We start from the raw sequence: 23,311 nt of genomic DNA on the forward strand, positions 1-23,311 counted from the left end.
GGAGCACCCGGAGGAAACCCACGCAAACACAGGGAGAACACACAAACTCCACACAGATAAGGCCTTGGTCGGGAATTGAACTCATGACCCCAGTGCTGTGAGGCAGAAGTGCTAACCACTAGGCCACTGTGCTGCCCTTGTACTAGCCATACAAAGAGAGTACAACATATTTTTTGGTCACACTCCTCCCTCCCTTCTCAATATTCAAGATATACATTGTCGTTCCCCACCACCAACATGTTTCACCTCATGGTGCAGACAAGCTAAAAATTCTTTACATGGTTCTAACAAACACGCAGGAAATTCTGAACAGCCATTGAGCCGATACAAATATGAGAAGGCTTGTTGAAACATGCAGATACCTATAGTTAAAGGAGCATGGTGTCTGGCCCATGCACATAAAAAGGTCATACCCACTGGACACCCAGACATTAGGCTTGTAAGGGTGGCAATTATGCATAAGTGTGTATAACTTACCCAATATGTTACCCTTCCTATTCGGATACATGGATTGTACTTTGACATTGTTCTCATTTATTGTCCTGCAGAGGGGCTGTAGTACCATGTCCCACCAGGAGACAGCAAGTTCTGATCAGCAGTCAGATTATGGAGAAAAAGTAATGGAAGGGGTTAATCTGGGAGTTGCCAAGGTTTTAGCCAGACCCAGCCTCTTAGTTATCATAAGTGGGACTCCACTTTTCCAGGCTGTGGCCAGCTAGTAACCCTCAGTAGGTTAAACTGCACAGACATGCCAAGTGGCAAAACGAATGTTCAACTTTGTGACATACACAGGTGACCAAACTGAATATCTTACTTTTCAGCACCATGCTTCATTAACACAGGTCTGAATATAGCAGGACTCATTTTCCGACCACATTTACCTGCAAATCGAACACCAAATTTCGGAGCATTAATAGTTATTTTCAGACCACACACAGCACTATATTGGGTCATTTGCCCAATGGTAGAAGAAACATCGCAGTACGAGTGACCAGAATTACTGCAAGGAAGACTCATGTATGGATAATGTTACACCCTCACATCATGATTTTATCTCAAATACCTTTCAGTTCTCTTAACCTCTAATATTTGTTAAAGTTATTACTATGTTTTATAGAACACCACTAACATTTTAGGTTTAGTGGAACTAAAAACAAGTTAGACCTGTGCCACAATATTAAAACAGGTAATGGCTACTGATCGCCACAGGTACATTGCACATGACCAACAAACCACAGACATGCAAGACGACAATTTTGTTTATCATCATCATCACTTATTTATATAGCGCCACTGATTCTGCAGTGCTGTACAGAGAAGTCATTCACATCAGTCCCTGCCCCAATGGAGCTTACAGTCTAAATTCCCTAATATAGACACACACAGATGGACAGACAGAGAGGGACTAGGGTCAATTTTGATAGCAGCCAATTAACCTACTAGTATGTTTTTGGAATGTGGGAGGAACCGGAGCACCCGGAGAAACCCCACGCAAACACAGGGAGAACATACAAACTCCACACAGATAAGGCCATGGTCGGGAATTGAACTCATGACCCCAGCTCTGTGAGCCAGAAGTGCTAACCATTTAGCCACCGTGCTGCCCTGCTTGTACAAGGTACAAGCAATCTGTAGTAAACAAGGAGCATGGGACCTTCAAGGAACACTAACTCAAAACATACAGAATACCTTACATAAAACAGCTGTCACTAATATATTGTATATGTAAAAAGTTATATATATATATATATATATATTTTTTAAAATAATATGTTTGGCATTCTATATCATAGTGATAACATTATTGGGCATTGGTAGATGACTTGCAATTCTACTCAGCAGATTTTTTGGCACAGAAAAGTATTCCAATGAGATGACTTTCAGGCTGTGTGTAAAACTAGGTCAAGATCAATTTGGCCACAAACATGAAAGCTAAGGTTGCAAAGTAATAATTGTTTAGTGGATATGCCAAACAACTAATATTACAAGAGGCAAATCAATCAAGTTATCAGAGGACATCACACACATGCCATTTGATTGGGAGGAACTAAACGTTAGGTCATCAATAACAATGGACAATCAGATTGCACTGTGCAGCTAGATTTAGATGGAATGTCCAGCCCTGACTCTTAAAATATGTCCACAATGACCATCACAATGGTAACCACGCGGTTACCAAGATAAATCATGCAGAAGGTTATATTCTCCAAGCATCAATGAGCAAGGGGGGTTGTGTCAGCAGGAGAGCAGCACTGGATTGTATGGACATATGAATTTAAGGTACTGTTTACTTGCCCTCTCTTTCACTAAACTAGACCTATCTACACATACTGCTCTGAAACGGACCTACTGAAAAAGGAATCTAACTGCTGCCAATGAAAAATATTAGAGAAAAAAAATGCATACACTAAAGGAGAAGAGTTTAAAAAAAATGAAAACAATCATTAAGGCCAAGTTATGCTTAAAACTTGTATTTCAAGCATAACCTGAATACTATGAAAGCTTGATTATGGTTTCCCTTCAGCTGAAATAGAAACCCTGAAATAGCTTGCTGCTGGGAAATTGGTAAGAACAGTGGGGAAATAATATTTATATATGGAGACTGTCCCATGTAAAATGAAAAACTATATAAGACAAAGAGCTTTTTTGCATGCAGTTTCGTAATATAACAAGACATATCCATAGCTAAAAAAAGGACCAGTCAGAACATTTTGCACCTGTAAATTGAACGTGTCTGAAGTGTGTGTGTTGATCATTTATAAATAACTTCCTGAATAAATGTATTTATTTAGTGGCTCAGTGCGCCAATGTATATCATTGCAAATGTACTGATTCTGCTATAAGAAATGTATTGATTTCTGATGCAGTAGACATATTTTGGAAGAAATTAAATCCCATGGTAATTAGGCCTGTTCATTTGTGAGTAACCAAGACATTCTTTAGTCTTCGAGACAACAAACCGAACCGCAAGTAGGAAATCAGATTGATGTATATATTGGCAAGTTTAAATTGCATTTAAATCCAAATTTAGAGAATATATTACATGTTGATTCTAGTCATTAAATGTAATATCAAACTTTGTGGTGCCAGATAGAAAAGGGGGCTGTTTACCCCCTGCCAACATGTATGTCAGAAACTGTATATAAAGATCTTTTGGACCATCTAATGTATTATATCATCTGTACTTCTGGATGATCACTAGTACCTCTTGACCAAATTAACATCACTGTTTAAAGATTCTACCTGATGCCTATTGCCTGCTGTATTCTGTAACCAACAATATAAGAGCTTACACTCTAATCTGTTCTCTGGCTGTCCCGTGTTGAACCTAGCACGTCACCACTCTGGCTGCTACCCTACAGTCCTGATCCATAGTAAGTTTTCAGGAGGTACCAGCTAACCCAAAGCAAATAGGTGCTGTAGCAGCTATACCAGATACCACAGAAGCGGTTTAGGCGCCGCAAAGGAGCCTAGTGGTAGCAACACAATCCTCCTACAACTATTGCGAAGTAGGCATTTGCAAGTTGGCTAGTGTCTGGTGGCAAGGCGACACCAGTAGGAGTGGTAGATAACAGTCAGTTACTGATGGTGAGAAAGAAACCCAGACAAACTGTGCAGTAACAAACACCCCTTCACCCTTCTTGCCCCAACAGACCCATCTAGTCAGTGTATACGAACAAATAGGAGTATTGACCAAAGATATGAGACAAATTAGCATGGAGAGCGTCTATATTAACGAGATTGCTACAGGGAAAAAAGCTGCCATCACCCGATATATTGCTGTTCTAATTTACAAGTCCTTCCAGTAACAGCGTTATGAGCTCTCGACTGACTGTGACCAAGTGCATGCATTGCAGATTTATTCAAGGATAATACCGGAATGGACTTTTAAGAAGCAATACTTGGGCAATCTAACAGATGGAGTATGTAAATCACTGCAGTAAGATGTAAAGCACATAAACCTGAACCCTGGCTGATGTAGCTACTCCAACAAAACAAAAGGATTATAGATATCTATAATTAAAAAATCATGATCAGTGTCCATTAATGCAAACATGTTAATTAAGCCTCAGGTGCAGTTATGGGAAAAGCGCTGTCCTCACGTAGGAGGACCAAATTCAACTGTACACAGGCCCAACAAAAAAGTAGGCGATTTAACAGATTTCTAGTCACATCAGTGGTAGGTAAGGACAATGTAACATGCGATGGAAGGCAGTCACAGCACAGCAGCTGGAAGCAAGTAACAGTAGGCAGAGCTAACCCAAGTAGGTTAAGCAAGCACAATCAAGCAGAGTCAGCACACCAGTGGGTGGAGTACACATATTGGTGATGCGAGTTGTGCTGCTTAAGCAGCACGGAGATCCCAGTGTTCGCACCGAAGTGCGAATAGTAATGTCTGGGAAGTCCTTGCCCAACTCCCGTAAGATAGATCATTCTTACTGGTGTTTCATCCATTGTCAGTGTCCCACTGGTTTTAAACTCTCCCTAGCAGTATAAAAGAAAAATAAAGGTAAAAATCACATTTCCTCTGCTTACCAAGAACTTTAGTAGTCCAGGTCATGGTGGTGGGCATGCCCCTTCCCGCAAGAAAAGGTTCCACCCTCCTTCTTGGGGGAAGGAATGGCTTTCAAAGATAACAAAGCACATACAATTAAATATATCTAGTTAACTAAATGTTGCATCAACAGTACAACAATGCTTTTGCTGTAATTAACAGAAATACTCATGAATGTGCCATGTAAAATGTATTGCATGCAAGACAAAGCAGGGTATTATTGGCTTGACATAGAGTTGGCCTACATAACCCTGCCCAATCTCACTTCTTTACGGGACTTATCACCTATTCACCACCCCCCATCCGCTAAATTGCTCCCCTCCATCAAATTTGATACCAGACTTTGGGACTCCCACTCAAAATTAAAACTCTCCTCTGCGATATCCCCCTTAATCCCCATCTGGCACAACCTGGTGTTCCCTCCTGGATCTTCCACTATGAAACACGTAACTGGACCCGTGCAGGCTTCAAATTTCCAGTGAATTTCTCCAAGCCGGGTTGCTAGTTCCCGTTAGCAGATCTCCAACTCCAATCCCCATCCCAGATCCTCAGTCCCAGAGTTCTTCCAAAATTATCCATTTCCTACGACCAACTTATGTCCTAAGGGACCTCACCCCCTTTGAGAAATCATGCCCTTGTCTAAGGGGTGTCATCTACAAAGATTTTCAAATATACACTATCCTCCTCACTTCTGCCCTTTCCTCTCCAAATCCTCATGAGGACGAGTGGGAAAAGAACCTGGGTCCTCCCCTGGATGATGAGGCTTGGGAGGACATGAGACTGGGGATAGCCAAAAGCTCTATATGAACTAAACTCAAAGAAACCTGCTGCAAAATTTATTACCGCTGGTTTTACACCTCCACCACACTCCATAGAATGTTTTACCTCTTCCTCGCCCTACTGTTGGCAGGTGTCACACACCAGACCTGCTGATCGATGGGCTACTCACCCTATTCACAGTGGCTGGGCTTCCCCGGGACGTCATCTCGTGTGGTGAACTGCGCATGTGCAATCTGGCACTTCTCCCCCATTTAGTTCCTTCAACCAATCGGATGCCTGACTGCACTATTTAAACACACCTCTTACCTATGTAAGTTGCCAGATCTTCAGGTCTATCCTCCTGTTCAAACATCCATTTTCTGGCTCTTGTTTGCTACCTGTTCTGAGTCTCCAGCACTTGCATACTCTCCGGCTGATCCTTGCTCTCTGTATATTGGCTCTACCGTTTCCCTGGAAAACGGTCTCCTAGCTTCTCAGTGATTCTGATACTTCTCATCCGTGGCATTTTCAGTTATCTTGGTTCTAAATACAGTCTTGCTCATCACCCCCTAAGAGGGCCGCGACCTGCCAAAACCTCCCTCACTGTTAGACTCCGCTCCTCTGGGGAGGTAATACCAATGTGAGCCGACTGTACGGGCATCCCTCAGACCAAAGCTATGCGACAGCGGGGCTGTGGCCACAGGGGTGCGGGGTGCTTTGCTTCATATTTTGTGGACTTGCCCAACAAGCACCTTCTTCTGGAACTCAGTCCATAGTTTGTTAAAACAACCTATTTGAAGCTCCCATCCCGAAAAATCCCTGGGTATTCCTGTTGTACTACCCTTCCCAAGACTTGGTCAAATTGTCCAAAAAATTAACTGCCCACATCCTGACAGCTGCCAAATCACTTCTATCCCTCAATTGGAAAAACCACCTCGACCCCGTGTCTTGCGGCCCTCGAAAAGCAGATTTTGCACATGGCCACGGCAAAGGAAATTACATACTACCTCCACGACATACTACCTCCACGATAGAGGCCATGCCTCCAACCAAGTTTAGGCCCGCAGAACATGCTCCCCCCCTCAACCTACCACTTCCCCAGCCTGACCCATGTGCGATGACCATAGCCACTCCCCTCCCATTTCTCTTGGCTCTATCTATCCTAATTGACCTCTGAATATTCATACTGTAACTTCGTGCCCCCCCCCCCCCCACACACACACACACACACACAATCCCTCATGTTTCTACTGCCTATTTAGTATCGCTCTCTAAACTGTAAAAACTGGTTACTTTTTGTCTAATGTTTTCCTTGAATACGACATATCATAATTGCAATTTTTATTTCACCACATATGTAACAATATTATCGTTATGCTTTTGGCATATTCTTTACTGACCATTGAAAATAAAAATAAAAAAAATGTAAAAAAAAAAAAGCAGGTGCTCTTCTGTTTTGCATAATTTGGCCAGTACAGTGAGCATCCCCGAGACATGCAGCATCCTATCACCATACAATGCAGAGAGGGTCATAGTGACCCCCCATACTATACACTTTATATATTCACTAGATATGGGGTCAATGACTAAGAGGTCTGTATATTTGTGTATATACAAAGCAGGGTCTTTGACATAGAGATCTATAGGTTTCAGTGACTCCTCTCAGTAAACACACTGATCAGGGTGTCACAGGAACACATCACTCTCCCCTTAAACACTAATATGATGCCCAGGCCTTGTAGATACAGACATATTTTTCAGTGTCTCAGCTTCAATGTTGCTGAGGACCAGTCTGTTGCTTCAACCTGGATGAATCCCCATTTTGGGCTGCTGGAATACAGGAGGAAGAGGAGAATCTGCTACCTGGCACCTGCCTGCCCAAGCAACCCCCATGTTTTTTCTGCCCAAGACTTGGAGCTACTTCCACTGAGGGATACTAATCTGATGTTGGAGGAGGAAGCACAGGCCACAATTTCCTTGCCATGACCAGTCCTGGTTTGTGACCGGTGTAAGGAGGGAGGGGGCTAGAGAGATATCTTTGCATGGTTCTCCTCCATCTTCAGCAGAGCCAAGCAGGCGTTAGCAAGGCATGGCCAGTCAAACCCACAGAAATAGACCGAGCAGCCAGCCTTCCAGGCTCAGCAACTGCTTACATTACCTGCAGGTATGCCAAGCACGACCTAATCCCACTCACTGCATGTACACAGCTAGTCACCACCTCCAGGTGGCCTCATGTAGCCATCAGCCTACAGGGAAAAGTCCTGATAAGGTCTATGGCCAATCCGTTCCTGCAGTGACTCATGTATCTTGCCGCAGAAGCAGTGTTCTCTCTGCACGTGGGTGCTGCTGTAAATATTTTATCACAGTAACTGGCAAATTTGATTAATATGGGGATATATTAATATATAATAGGTCTTAATAAACACACATACATTATATATATATATATATATATATATACACACACACACACACACACACACACATACATACATATATTGTATTTTTAAATTATACACACCCAGATAGTTGTGGGTTGTTTTTTGGTTTTATTTTCTTTTGGGAGGGGGGGGGGGTGTTTTCTTTCCCCCCACAATGCAAATGTGTAAGGACTGTCATAAAACATAACTAAATCCACATCTGTGTAAACATTAACCCAAATAAGTAGAGTTGGGAACATAGAAACAGAGAACCTAAGCAGTGCTTAACACAATTTATAAGAGGACATTTTTTAACATGCCAATACAAGAGGTTTCCCTGAGGCCTAGAATCTAGAGCGATTGAAGTAGTTAGTATACTGTAATGAAATGCCACAATGCGCACTCACACCTTTACACAAGCTACAAAAGAACTCAGGGATGTGCCTGAACATTTTAGATCATCCCAGAGATAAGACATTTCTTAGCACTTCTGCAGCCACAAAATTACATAGCTTCGGGAGAGAAGGCTCAGTGTGAAGGTTCAGAGGTTCTTCATAAGTAGTTCGCCCCATTCACACTCATTGCTAAAGTAAGTGAGAGTAGAAATAGAGATTAAGGCAATTCATATTTGCACAGCACAGTGACATAAGTGCCAACAGCAATAGGAAAATAAATAATCATTTAACAATAGTGGGCTTTCATTGCATTTTAGAGGCATTGGTAAAAGTGTTACAGGTTTGCAGGTTAAGGTCTCAAATATTGGTGTTCATTTTAAGCCTTTAAATGCATTATTAAACATTGTTAGAGACTCTTTGATGGTGACTGTACAACAAAATAAATCAATTTAAGCAATCTGTGTGGAGTTTGTATGTTATCCCTGTGTTTGCATGGGTTTCCTCCCACACTCCAAAAACATACTGGTAGGTTAATTGGCCGCTATCAAAATTGACCCTAGTCTCTCCCTCTCTGTCTGTGTCTATGTGTGAGTGTGTGTCTATATTAGGGAATTTAGACTGTAAGCTCAAATGGGGCAGGGACTGATGGGAGCGAGTTCTCTGTACAGCGCTGCGGAATTAGTGGTGCTATTTAAATAAATGATGATTAAATATACCAGTGAACACATTTTTTTCAGGTGATGCTTCACTTTGTACCAGTTTCAAGTAGTATGAAACTACACTATACAGCAGGGAGCGTTAAGACAGTATTTAAAGCACTTCACTCTCAAAATAGAGACAAAAAGTACAAGGCCTTGTCCATACTTTAATTAGCATGGTTTGCAACATCTGCATGTGCAAGCCCTAAGAATGAATGATTGTTGGTCGGCTTGAACACCACATGGAGCCACACATTAGCAAACTAGATTAGGGCTTGACACATTCAGATCAGCTATGGGAACACACGGGAAATCATTTATGAAGATACTACTGCCACCCTTAATTTAGTTTGTGAATTATTATCTGCTTTTTTACAAGGTTTTCAAGGTTACAAGGTTTTCAAAGTACACAACTGAGAAGTAGCACTAAACTTCCCTTTAACCCCCTTCTGTTCTATACCCTTCTCTGATTATCATTGACATATTGCTGTTGCTCTCATTTAGGCTGGGTATACACTACAGAATTTTGCGACCAATGTGTTACCTACAACGATTTTACTAATGACTGGAAAAAAAATAAAAATAAAGTCCCGATCAGCATGTCAATTAATGTGTACACACTATACATGTTTTCAAAGATTTACCCTCAGATCTGTGCTCTTCAACTGTCATAACCGGTAGATGAAAAGATCATGACTCTGTAAACTGTAGGAAGATCCTGATTGTTAGTGCTTACACACTGCAGGATTGGAAGGACGTCATTCCATAGCTCGAGAATATATAGTTCTGCTGAACAATGAAATGAAACGATGGTCTGTGCTTTGGAATGACTATCGGTTATCGTCTAAGTGTACACATTAACGCGATATCGGGCTGAATGGTTGATTATGGGGTGACATTAGTGAAAACACTAATGTGTCCCCATCCTTGGGAACCCTGTTCACTACAGATAGACACCGAAAAAAAAGTTAACAAACAGCTCATGTACACACTACACAAAAATGACACTATGCAGAAACATTGTCAGGAGCACTTTTTCTACCTCCATTGGCATTTTGCATATCTTGCCACTACAGTGGCGAAGGCCTCATTCATTATATACCTACCAACATTGTCGAGTTCAGGATAGTGTATGAAGGGGGATATGAAGCGCTAGACTGTTCCCCTTCCCTGAAAACACCCCTTCATTGCTTAACACCTACCAGTGCTCAGGGGGACAGACAGATACAGGCTTTAAAATATAGTTTACGCTATTTAAAGGAAGAAGAAAAAAAAAAAAAGCTTTATGTGGGATTGCTGCAATAACAGTCATGATTAGTTAACCAGTTGTTATATGATTAGCATGGCAGAAGTTAAAGTCCCAGTTTTACGTATATCAAATGTTGTGCATAACCAAATAGAATGATACACATTACCTAAAATAAATGAAGTGTTAATACTTAACTAAAGAGGTTCATGCAGCAGGTTGCCATGTTAATGGGGAGGTGGCATAAAGTAACAGACTTTATAGATTGGCAGATACATACACAAAGGTAGGGCTTGTGATTTCAAAGCAGCTCAAAGCAGTTTAAGCATTATAACCTGCATCTGCTCTCATTAGTACATGTCCTGAATATGTGGAACGTGGCTTTTGCCATCTGTAATAACTCACAGCAAGCTACTGTCCTTGGTTATCAGCTACAAAGGGCTCAGAAAGCCAAGTCAATGAGCTACTGTAAGTGATAAGGAAACTATTGTGCATAAGCAAAATGCCGTCTCCATGATCAAACCCTCTGAGGCGATTGCATACACAAGGATTCATAGCATACACACTTTAAACTTTATTGGAAGTGCATTTTCACACATCAGTTCATTTTGCGCCTCATGTTTTTTGGTTCAGGAAAGAAAATGGCTGCCTTCATTATATTCAGGAAATGGAAACCCCTTACAACAAAGTAAGTAACTTACCATTCAAATAAAAGGGAAATGTAATGCAAAAAAACAAAACAGAAATACACATCAACCTTAACTGTAGTTGTCAATTAAATGTTTCAGGGTACTTGTCCATTTCAACAGAAAGTAAACATGTGTATTTTTTTTTTATTTTATATTGGCTCTGTACAACATCTCTAACCTATTCCTTTGCTCATAGCTGATATGTTTATAGTCATATGAATTTGTGTAAGGAATCAGCAATGCCAAGTAAACTCAGGGCCATTACCGACTGGCATTTAAACACTGCGTCGCCTATGCGCATTTGACTCAACTACAAAGCAGCAGTTCAAGTCGTTCAATGTGGTTCTTTTATTTTTGTTTCCTGTGGATTACACATCTTTAGAGAAGACATTTTTATTAATAGAGTGGTGAATAAGGGTTTGAGGGATTTATTTCACTAGCTAATTTAACAAGTGTATATGTGCCCCTACTACTATATTGAGACCACATAGCTGGCAAATGTTACCCATCACTTCTTCCCCCTAGCCCAGGAAGAGACTGCGCACTTTTGATGATGAGCTGGTGCTCTCTGGGGGAAGGGTCAAGAAAAATGATTTATTAATGATTCCACTTATGTCTTATGTATACACATGTTAATGTCATGCTTGAAGAGGAAGCAAGGATGTTACTGGTAGAAGCCATTTGGACAAGGGGGAAGAAAAATGGTTCTGTGACTTTTCCACCGTACTCATGGAACATTTAACTTTTTAATGTTATTTTTAATAATACATTTAGAAAATTGGATGAAAAAGAAATTCTATTGATTTTCTCTCAACTACATTTCAAGAAATAATGGATTAGATGAGAAATGGATTGAATGTTTACATGGTGTGGTGTCTCTATTAATATGCCAACTGATCACGTGTTTTATTCATACTTCGTACTATCTGGGAGACTCATGTATTTCAGTTCGGTCTCCTGGACTCCCGTTACAGCAGGTCATTCTCTCACATCCTGCAGGATGGGGGCTTCTATGACGCGTCTCCGTCTCCCTTTGAAACCACTTGTATTTGTTGGTTTTGGGGTGGTTTAAACCACCAAAGCTTTAGTTTTCATTTAAAAAAGTATTTGTAGAAATAGTTTATCTACAGGTTCCTCTTATGACAAATTAGTGATTAAAAGTGGAAAATTACTTGCACACACACACACACACACATATTGCACTAAATATTTTTGTATTGTTTCAGGGGTGTAGTTAATTATTCCACATCTCAACAACAATTTACCCCAAGAAACAGTCACATTTTGCTATCTTTTATGGACAATAGCACAACATACAGTTTAAAACAAATGAGGTTGTATGGTGATCACATTTACAGTTGTGAATAAATCATATTACATGTATCTTGGAGTTTATTTTTATCTTATGTCTACAATAGTTTAAAAAGTTCGAAGTCAGAACTAAACATTTCTGTAGTAAATTATCTTAAACTGATCAGCGACTTTTCTTTTATTTAGCCATTAACTTGATATTGGGGCTGATTTTGGGAAATAGTTTTATTTATTAAAAGGGCCTGCTATTAATTTAGTTTTGATCTGGTTGAGGCAAAAGGATGTTTATTAATTCATCAATTTAATGTTGGGATGGTGAATGAGGCCTAATTATTAAATGTTTGTGCTATTGATTCAATGTTCAGACTAATATTGAATAGACATATTTATTAAATGTGAACGCTATCAATTTGGGGCTGAAATGTCTGTGTTATTGATCTAATGTTCAGGCTGCTCGGGAAAGAGAGGGAGTGGAGGGTAATAGACATTTATGGGGCTTGGGGGGAGCCCAATAATTAAATGTGGCTGATGATTGAATGTTTTAACTGGTTGGGGGAAAGGAGGCATGGAATGTATACTCACTGATCAGTTTCCAGGTTAATAGTACCTATCGCTTTTCCAAACAGGACCCCAACATTCTAGGATCCAGCGAAACAGCATATGAGCTTAAGCACCAGGTAAGAACAGGTAGGAGGAAGCAGCACTGTCTGGCAGCTCTTCAGATTCTGGTGGAAAAGTGCAGAGTTTGCTTGCTAGACTGTCCTTGCAATGCAAAGTGCAATGTTAACGGCCCCACAGAGGGTTGACCATGCCTCCTCCAGCAACGCTTTGAGACGGCATCTAGCATAACTCCCAAGGATAGGGGAGCTGGGCTGGCTCTTGCCAAATGAACTATAATGTCTATTTAGATCTCTGCCTGCTTAAAAAGAAGTTGATTCTTGATGTCATTTAACTAGTGTGTAGGGACTGGCTTTGAGAATACATAGATAGATTTATCATAAAAGTAGAACTGTTGACCTCCATTAATAGTCTCTGTAAAAGTAAGTATAGTAGCAGGTTCGTATTATAATAAAATGCTTTAATCCAGGTCCCAGAAATACTCAAACTCAGTGGCCTCGAATTTTCACAACTCAAGTAGGGCAATTATGACCTTTACAGAAGAAAGTGAGCTTACAGTATATTTCAGTGAATATGAAAAGATGAGATTCTTGCAAATTCCTGGCATATGAAGCTTGCTCTATATATAGTATCATGGCTTGATCATTGCCAAGAATCCAAAGAGATTTAACCATCCACTGAATGGTAGTCAATATGGTTTGTTACACAAGCAGATTGTTCTTTCCTCACTGAGCTTATAACCTTGTATAAACAGCACAGAGTGCATCACTGCCAGCAGATTCTCTACACTTCACAAACATCAATATTAAATTACAAACATACTTTTGTTAAATATTTTATTTTCAGTGAAACAATGTTCCCTTTTCTAAAAGATTTTCCATTGCATGTGACCCATAAGCACATTTGATGAATAGAATAATTGAACAAGAGCATAGTTCACAAACTTGAAGACATCAACAATGCTCAAGGCTCTGTCTGCTTTTTACTAGTATTACATTAGTAATATATAAGGCTGGTGTCACACCTACATTTTGGAAGCAGCACTTGTCTCCTCAAAAAGAGGCAAATATCTGCATACCTGTCAACTTAAATTGGGATACAGATACAATGTCTGCATTAGAGGAGCATGTCTGTCAAGCACTTCAGACATGCTGTCTACACCCCCCCCCCCCAAAAAACACTTTGAATGCTGCATGCAGCAGTGGTAGGTGCACCGGTTCACTGCATGCTCCTGCTTGCAGGAGCAAACGGACATGTCTCCTATCCCGATCAATGTGACAGAGCCCTCAAATTGGGAGTGTCCTGACTAAATTGGGACAGTTGGGAGGTATTTATCTTGTTAGTTCACATCACTAGTCTAGCTTTTTCCAAAGCTTTTAACGTTCATGAAATTAATATAAAATACTATAGTCGCATACGAAAGCACAAAAATCTACAGAAGAATCAGATGCGTGCTCTATCGGAGAAAATCCTCAATACATATGAGCAATTTAATGTTTCTTTTTGCATACAGGTAACGCAAACTTAGGAGTTGTCCATCTCCTCGTGCCCGCTTTGTCATTTTCCAGTTCTTCAGAGCTAGCTATGTTGCCATGGCATCATACCATATCCACAATCAGAACACCAAACATCTTTTCTGCTAGGCCACAAATCCAACCTTATACTGTACTTTACCTGGAGGTCATGGGATTATGACACAAACTAAAACAATAACTCTAGTGAACAGTAAACTCTGCACACAGAATTACTAATGCCTTTACAGAAGCTAGCTAAAGCCCAACGGCAACATTATTACACATTCTACTGTTAATAAAAATTGGGGGGAAAAAAAAAATAAGGCTTGGTTATCAAGACTGGTGAAGTGAAGGTTTCCGCTTGTGATGTATTGTGTTTACTATACTGCCAACTGATCTTGAAACTTAATCTGAAAGTCTGTATGTGTGGTTTTAGAGGAAAATGTACGATAGAGCACAAATTAAGAGGAATAGAGCATAAAGCATCCATGGTCCATCATGCATTTCCTATAAAGCACAATGCTTTTTTTATTTACAATACAAATCAATAGAAGAAGTTTATTCACTATACACCGAAAAGTGTACACAAATCGCAAAATGTATCACAAACACATGCTCAGTTGCAGTTCATCACAAAACAGATTATAGAAAAGTTTGGGCCACTCAGTCAAGCTATTTGTATACAGATTTCCATTAGGTATCAGGCCTTTTTTAATAAAATGTATGGCTTATCAGAGCATTCAAATAAATGGTTTTGCATTAAAATTCATTGAAAACATTTAATTTTTTTTTTTTTCTTTACAATGGTTCATTTTACACTGGTTAAAATATCCTCGTCTTAAGAGAAAGCATGAAATACAAATAAATAAAAACAAAAAGGAATAGAAAGCATTGCAACAGTTCCCCAATCAATAAAAATATTAAGACTAAACAGACATTAACATCTTTGCTATAAGTTTAACAAGAAAATATTACACAAATATTGATTTGTGGCACAAAACAAGCATATAAGCATTATTATCTTTTCATAAAAAGGGCAATTGCCTTAAAAATCATTCTGTTTCTGTAGAAAAAAAAAAAGGTATGAGTTCAAAATCAGATGTTCTGCCCCTGGTAAACTACACAACAATGTTGCTGAGGATTGTCTCTTCACGCTAATTGACACCTAGCTGCAGTCTGGGTAAAACCAGCCCAGCAATCCCACTTTATATTTCTTAGTTCTAAGATAAAAACATGCAATGCAAAGTTTATATTTGGGTAATGTTTATGTTTCAACAGGAACACCAATATTATATATATATATTATCATTTTATTTTTTTATGTTTCAGGCTGATGTTCAAGCATTTATATCAAACCTCATCAATCAATCTCCCCAAATCATAAATATAAGAAAAGGTAATGAACCCATTCAATATTTAACAGAATAAGAATAGCAGGTGTTTTCAACAACTGAACAACAATATCAATGTCCTTTTTCAAAATCACACATTGTATAAACATAATTGTACCGAACTGTTGTTTATTTATCCTTTAAAAGCAGTCTAGAAAATATGTGTAAGTGTTAAGTTTTCTTTGATATAGTCCTATGTGGTTTTGTTGAGGAAAATGAAAAACAAAAACAACCTTCTAGTAAAACACAGTTTAAGAAAAGTGACCAAGCCTTTGGAAATACTCAACTATATAGCAAATACTGCTTACATCAGTTACCCAACCTATGCATTTGGTGCTGAGAGCGAAGACAATCCAGGTGGTCTTCACACCCTTGTGATATTAATGTGTGTTTCAGCTACTAATAAATAGCTATTGAATGAAATAGGATGAATTGATATCATTACAGATTTTCAAAGCAAGCATGAACGTGCTTGGGAAAAAGCTCTTGGCCTCCTCTCCCAAAGATCACTTTTGGGAAGAAATAAGAGACATGACAGCTCAAGTCTCTTTCTCAACCTCAATTAAAGAGACAGCCTACAAGCTACATTACAGATGGTACACCTGATGAACTCAAAAAGTTCGTTCCTAAATCTGACCCGACTTGGAGGAATTGTGGGCGGATAGGTATGTTATGCCATACAAATTTTCTGAACTCGCTAATAGAAGCACCAATCCCTAAAGACCCCTAGAACTTCCTCCGAGATTATCCTCCCCAACACTTATCCTGTCTCTCTGTAAAACCTGCCGTCCACATTCTGGCTGCAGCAAAGTCTTTAACAGCAGCTTGATGGAAATAGTCCCCACCACTGTTTGCAGAACTTTTTATTCTAGTTTGGACCCCTTGGATTTTTCATCAAAGAGAGCACCCCGCCAACTACCCTCGTCTTCTATTTCCCCATTCCACAGTAAAGTGATTACTCCATCACATTCCACCTCCATAAAGTTGCACTTTTGAACACACACCAACTATAAATTACTTTCCTGTAGTCCCCCATAATACATTTAGCTACTCAATATAGACAATACTATAAATATTTACATCTCACTCTAAATAAGGAAATATGTTTGGAATATATGATCATGTTTTTATTCTGTATTACAAATGTCTGTTGAAAATTAAAAGTTACAATTACATATCTTTATCTATCTCCTAAAAGGTTTCTTTTGGGCTTGCTCCAGACCACTGCGTCCTAAAAAAAAAATTGAAAAATTTAACAACCCATTTCTTATGTGTCTAATAAGCATGCTACCAGTAATTTGTATTGGTAAAAATGTACCAGAGAATGTATGTGAACCAGCCATCAATTAAAACGCGTTTTCCTGATTGGCAATGCATGAGAGCCATGCTACTGAATAACAGTAGTAGCATGGCAGATTCCATACTCACACATGAGGAAAATTTCCATTGCATCCTCCACCCTTACAAACCGTTTAAAGTTCAAGGCTCATCTGGATATGGTGAATTTGTACAAACTACAAAAGTCACATTGACCTAAACTATCACAATCATGAATTCAAAAATACATTATGCATATAAAAGTAAAATGCAACACCCTTTTTACATTTCTGTATGGTTTGCCATGAATAATGGGTACATACATTTTGCTACACCAAGAAATCAATAATCAGCAGTTTGCTCCACGCTGGTATAGTGAATTGGAGTCAGGAACGCTTACCAACAACCGTCTGCAGTTTTCTGAGCACAAGTGTTCCTGTGCAATACAGAAAAGTGTCCCTGTCCCCCATTCACTCCAGTGTGGCTACATGGTGCTATCTGCATTCCATCTGCTATGCATGCTAGCACTTTTAGGCTGGAAAAGCACCTGTGCAATACCATACTAAGTCTAACATGATCTGTTCCAGGTGTAGGCTACAATGTGCCAGTAAGCAATTAAAACAGGTTCTGGTGCTATGTGACATTTGGAGCGATTGTCACATGGCACTGCTGAAAATGCAGTGTGCCACAGTGCTACACCTTAGATCTATTTGCAACACTAACATTCTACAGGTTTTCCTTTTTTAATGATCACCTGAGGTGTTGATCTATCGGACAGGATTCTCACCTTTAGCATTGGGTTAAAAGGCCAAAACACAAAGTTTAATAAAACACTGTTTTGCTCACTACTTGATTGGCAGGAATACCAGTAATTTTCTAATCTATATACTTCCCTTACAAAACAGCAAAAAAGCTTTTACAGCAGTTTAAATAATTTACAGATGACAAAGCAGAAGTCAGGTCTGGAAACACAATAGATGGCCATTCATACTAAAGCTGGGTACACACTATACTGTTTTCGTCCACTAATCGGCTCAAACAGCCGACATACGACCGCTCGTTCAAAAGTCGGGTCAGCGTGTGCAGTGACACGATGGTCGAAAGTCTGCCCAAATGGACGATTATCGCCTCATTTGGTTGGTCGTACCGTTTAATATTTTCATTCCAATCTCGTTTCCGCTGTGTAGTGTGTATAAACTGCCGACCAATCAACAACAGGGAGTACGAAATTAGTCACGACAACATGGTTGTAAAAAGTCGCTAAAGGGCCGTCTGCTCTTCCCTTTATCGTCCTAAACAAGGCTAGTGTGTATGCAGTCCATGGACCGAGCGATCGGAACATCGATCGCATGTAAAATCGCTCGGCATAAAGAGTTGGTCGAAATTTCTGTAGTGTGTACCCAGCTTCAGGAGGTAGCCTAAAACATGGTGCCATGTGTCAAAATCTCATGTGTTAAGCATTTAGTCGCATATTTATCAGTCAATTTCAGCCTGTTAATGAACATCTCTTATTGCCTCTTTTCACAGCGATAAGAAATATCTTGGATCGATTTAACATTAGGGCCATGCGGGAACAGCACCCTTGGATAAGAGGCTGTCACGGCGAATACGCTACAACAGTTAAATAGTTTTCGCCGCTTGTTAATCCTATGATCCGAAAGACAACTTCTGGCTTTTCACCCAGTGCATGTACTCTCCTAAGTCTGCGGTACTATAGACATGGATAACCGCTTCAAAAAAGTAAGCTTTTCGGCATGTATTAATTCCCAGAGTACGTTGTCCCCATAGAAAAGGGCAGTATTGAGCATTACTTTGTTTAATGCAACATATATCTATGATATCTCCTGTGTTAGCCTATTGGTAAATGCTTACAACATCAAAACTTGCCTCATCATGCAGAAACAGCCATTTGCACAAAATTTAAGGATTAAAAATGCCAAGACTGATGTTTTGGTAGCTTTAATTCACTTTTTAAACGGAAACGTAAATTACTGTAATTATTTGATTATATATATATATATAAAAAATGCTTGTATTTTACCAATATATTGTCTTACGGTTAAACATTTTAATTCTTTGGAAGAATCTCAACTTAGACCCTACTTCTTACAAGAACTGCTTAAGTCTTCAATATTTCCTTAGACCATGATTTCCTTTATCCCATCCCAAAAATGTACTAGAATTGTGACTGGGAGAACAACAAGACTTTCTAGAGGGCATGAGTCAGAGAAGATTCCCAGGACCGAGACATTCTTTATGGAGATCCTTTTCCGCCTGTTAACAGTCAGAATAAATTTATCATTCTAGATTTAGAAATGACAAAGGCATATCAATCTTACCACAGAACACCCTTGTTTTAGGACAGTCAATTTAGGTTTCTGCAGCTTAGGCACAGTGATTATATAATGCTTCAGTCAGCTGAGTAAATTTATAATATTATATTTGGAGAATATTAGATTCAATTAAAGATACAATACCATTAGATTAATTTAAATCTTAAGGAAGACTGCAGTGGTAAAACAATGAAAACAAGACGTGTTTGTAACGTGGTATTTGGGGATGCATCAGTGTTCTGCAGAAGCACACATTTCTTGACCCCCCCATAAGAAATCAATTATAGCTATTTGATTTCCTATTTTACTCAGAGACTTCAAGAGTCTTTAATGCCCATGAGGACTGATCATAATCAGAATACCTGCTTCTGTACACAGAAGCATATATGGGCTAAACAAAAAAAAAAATGAAATAAAGCAAATACCGGAGTGATCTTTAAAAGAAAAAAAAAAGAAAACTCAGGATTATTGCAATAATTAGAAGGTGATCCAATTGATAAAGAAAGACCCAACCTGTGTCCATAAGTAAACTCCTTGTTAACCAACGCCAAGACAACAACCAGGACAATTTGACACAATGAAAGAACTGGCTCTGTTAACTGGGGGTGGGGCAGGCTATTTGACACAGAGCTGAGACAGTATTAAGACATAAGAATGTGTCCCCATGTGCAGGTCACAAATATACCAAATGTTGACCGAATGGGAATAGAAAATGTGAACATATGACTACCAAACTTAGCTCATACTCTGAATGTTATGTCACAAGCAAGATACCATTATATTTAAAAATGGTATGATAAAGGCAAGTACAAAGCAGCTGGTTTGAACCAATGAAGACAACAAATTTAAAGTGTGTATAATTACAGCCATTTCTGCAGGGTAGATGACATATCCTCTACCAAGTAAATTAACCGGGTCACAGTTTTACAGTGGTGATAATTCCTACCAGGCTATAAAAGCTTAGGGTGGGTCACTTAACTCCAACCATGCCAGAGCTATTTAAAATCTTCATAGAAAAGCACTGCAGACACAAACAGCATAGAAATGGGTTAATCGATACAACACTTCCTGCTATTCTACCAATAGGAGCAATAGTAATGAGGTAAGGCTCAGGTTGGAGGAAAACTGTTTGCAGGAAGCTCTGATGAAATCCACCCTCCCCATAAAGCTTCAGGCAGTAATCCATGAAGTGATCAGGAAGGAAGGAGGGGGAGAGAAGGGAGGCAAAGGAAGAAGGAGAGGAGGGGTCCTGTTCTGAAATAGCTCAACACTGGAGGCAGATGGGTCCCCCAAATCATACAGTCACAGGAATGTGGGAAAATATAGTTTCCCACTGCGGATATATAGATACACACACATTTACATACACAAAGGCAGGCTAATGTGCGCAAGCCATACCCACATAGTGAATTCTTACTAAACAGATTAACATTACGAAGGTGATGTATATTTAAACATACACATTATGCTTCCCTAAAGTCAGATTGTAGCAAGATGCACACAGGGAATCATGTGACATGCTAATGACTGTATCCCACTGCCTGCCCCACAGACCCCAACTCTCACCATAAAGTCACAGGCGAAGTTGTCCTCCCCGCTTTGGTCCCTGTTGTTCATGGTCTGCACTTTCTGAATGAAAGTCCTTAATATTTCCACTTGGTCCATGCTGACCCTCAATCGTTCTTTACCAGTCACAAGCCTTTCTGCTGACACCTAACTGATCCAGTGCAGAGTAGGGGATAGAACCTGCCACCCGAGAATCGGTCAGGGAGGGGGCAAGCCGCTTTCCTCCTAGCCCCTCGCCATGCAGAACAGCCCCTTCCTTCTCATTTGCCTCACTCGGAGGAGGGGGTGCAAATTTGCTCTTGTCCCTTCCCAAAGATACGCGCACCTCCCAGCCTAGCACCGACACACACTCTAAGGATGCACCGGAACACGCAACACCGGGACCCCTCCTCAGGTACCTGCCTATTGGCCGACTCGGCTCTCCCTCTAAAATCCCATTGGGTGTTCGAACATGCAGAAAAAGTGGGCGTGAGAACCCAACCCTTTTGCCCATCAGAAACTCAATGGGCGGCAGATCGATCGGCCATCTTAGGGCGGAGGAGAGGTTGGGATGGCGGGGTGTGGCCACAACTGTCAGCGGCCAATAGCTTTTGTAATGGAAGACATGGTGGCACGGAGGTGTGGAACGCATCGTCACGGCTTCGTGTGAACTGTAACGCGTTCCCTGACAGACATAACGCGCTGCAGAGCTAAGATGTTTAACGTTTGGCCGAATGCAGATTGTTGGACCCTATAGGCATAAAACCTCGCTGTAATCCGCCCCTGCCACACCTATTCTACGCAGAGTATTCCATTTTCCATATCCACCCCTCTTTACCATTATTTAGCTTCCCAGTAATTACACGAGCTCTTGCTGAGACTACCATTAAGATGCTCACTTAGTAAAAAATTCATGCCACGCATTAAAATCATATTTATCATAGTTGTCAACAGAGTCAGATTATGACTACATGGGGCCCAAGACAAGATACTAGTTTGGTGCCTTCATTACCTTTTCCCCTGCTAGAATGCATTTTCTAGGAAAAATATCTTTCTATATATACACTGGTTGAAGCTGGGGTGTATATGGTGGTACGCCATACCGCCACTCCTATTGCTTTGATTGTAAAACTATCAAATTTCATTCACTTTCATTCCACATTTCAATATCGCCACTTCTATATTCTCTCCCTTCCCTCCTATACTTGCCCTCTCCGATATCTACCAGAGGGGAAAATAAAGAAGTGATCAAGCATGACACACATGCAGTAACACACACAAACGGATCTTGATTGTACTGCAATTGGGCTGGTCAGGGGGGTAACGGCCCCCCTGGCCGCTGGGTCAGACGGCTATTAGGGCCGGGGGGTAGGCCGGCCGCCCTCCCGTGATGCAAAATACATAGTTTAGTGACCAAAGGAATGTTAAAATGTTCATGTAGCAAATATTACATTGTCTGCTAGTAGGTTTTCAATAAGAGGGGGGTAATTAAATTATCCATGAAGTGTCTCGTGAACATTTTGGAGACACTTTGCAGCAGAGATTTTGACAGAAATCTCTCTTCATTTTTGCTCAAACCCCATACAGGCGCGAGGAAAAATGAGAGGATATTTCTACTGTAGTAACAGAAAAGGTGCCCAGTCGTGATGTTCTGAGGAATATCGCGGCTAATTGAATCTGCATATTAATTTATACACATTTAAAATTTGCTTATGAATAAACAAACTATACACTTTTACTGGGTCGAGAAAAGCCACCATTGTTAAACAATTATATATAGATAAAACTTTATATATTACATATTAATAACAATTTAAGACAGTTCACAAATGCCTGGAGCTGGCCAATGACACTGAAACACGTCGCACCTAGAACAAAAATACAATGCAAGATGCATCATCAGCACTTATAATATATTGAGAAAGGCAACATTTTTAGTCTTAATTTTATTAATTAAGATTATTTGGGGGGTGGCCTGGCAGCCATTGCAATCGGTCGTGTGCTCACACATATCCGGGATCCCAGTAAAAATCGTGGCTCTTTTTTCAAGTCTTCGCTGTCAGAATCTGGTCTGCCCATTTAGCCCTGAGATCACCGGACTCCCATAAGGAATTTTGACATATTGTGAGCCGCAGCGACCTCTCCTGTGACCAATTTCCACCCTGGCCTGGGGGCAGAAGCTAGCCGCACAAGCTGCCATCCTGAACAGTCTGGAGGTACTGTGACCGGAACCCTCTCAGCCTCTTAGAACCCTTACCTCTGCAGTCTGAGATGCACTCCAACCGTCCAGTGAAGAGTATACTCTTTTAACATCTGTTATCTGGACCTCAGCTCTTCCCGACAAAAATCAGTTTACAGTGCTGGTGGGCGAGCGCCATCTTACCATTTCCCTACTGACGAACGCATCCTCTCCTGTTCAAACCATCTCATTGTTCTGATTTATGTCAGTATTTGAACATATCAAGCTCGCCGGCAATGTCTGAGCAACTTCAACCAAACTCTCCAGCCCTGTTGGCAACT

At 40.2% G+C, this 23,311-nt stretch overlaps 1 protein-coding gene across 1 annotated transcript in view; it reads right to left on the bottom strand.

The window, feature by feature from the left end:
• PTPN12 (protein tyrosine phosphatase non-receptor type 12) overlaps nt 1-21,240 on the bottom strand; it is a 68,596-nt gene extending 47,356 nt beyond the window's left edge. Inside the window, exon 1 of the mRNA XM_075208728.1 lies at nt 20,813-21,240. Coding sequence (XP_075064829.1) covers nt 20,813-20,911 — 99 coding nt within the window. The 5' untranslated portion in view covers nt 20,912-21,240. The remainder of the gene's footprint in view (nt 1-20,812) is intronic.
• Between the last annotated feature and the right edge of the window lie 2,071 nt (nt 21,241-23,311).

The sequence above is a fragment of the Mixophyes fleayi genome, chromosome 4 (genome assembly GCF_038048845.1).
Source record: "Mixophyes fleayi isolate aMixFle1 chromosome 4, aMixFle1.hap1, whole genome shotgun sequence".
Lineage (NCBI taxonomy): Eukaryota > Metazoa > Chordata > Amphibia > Anura > Limnodynastidae > Mixophyes > Mixophyes fleayi.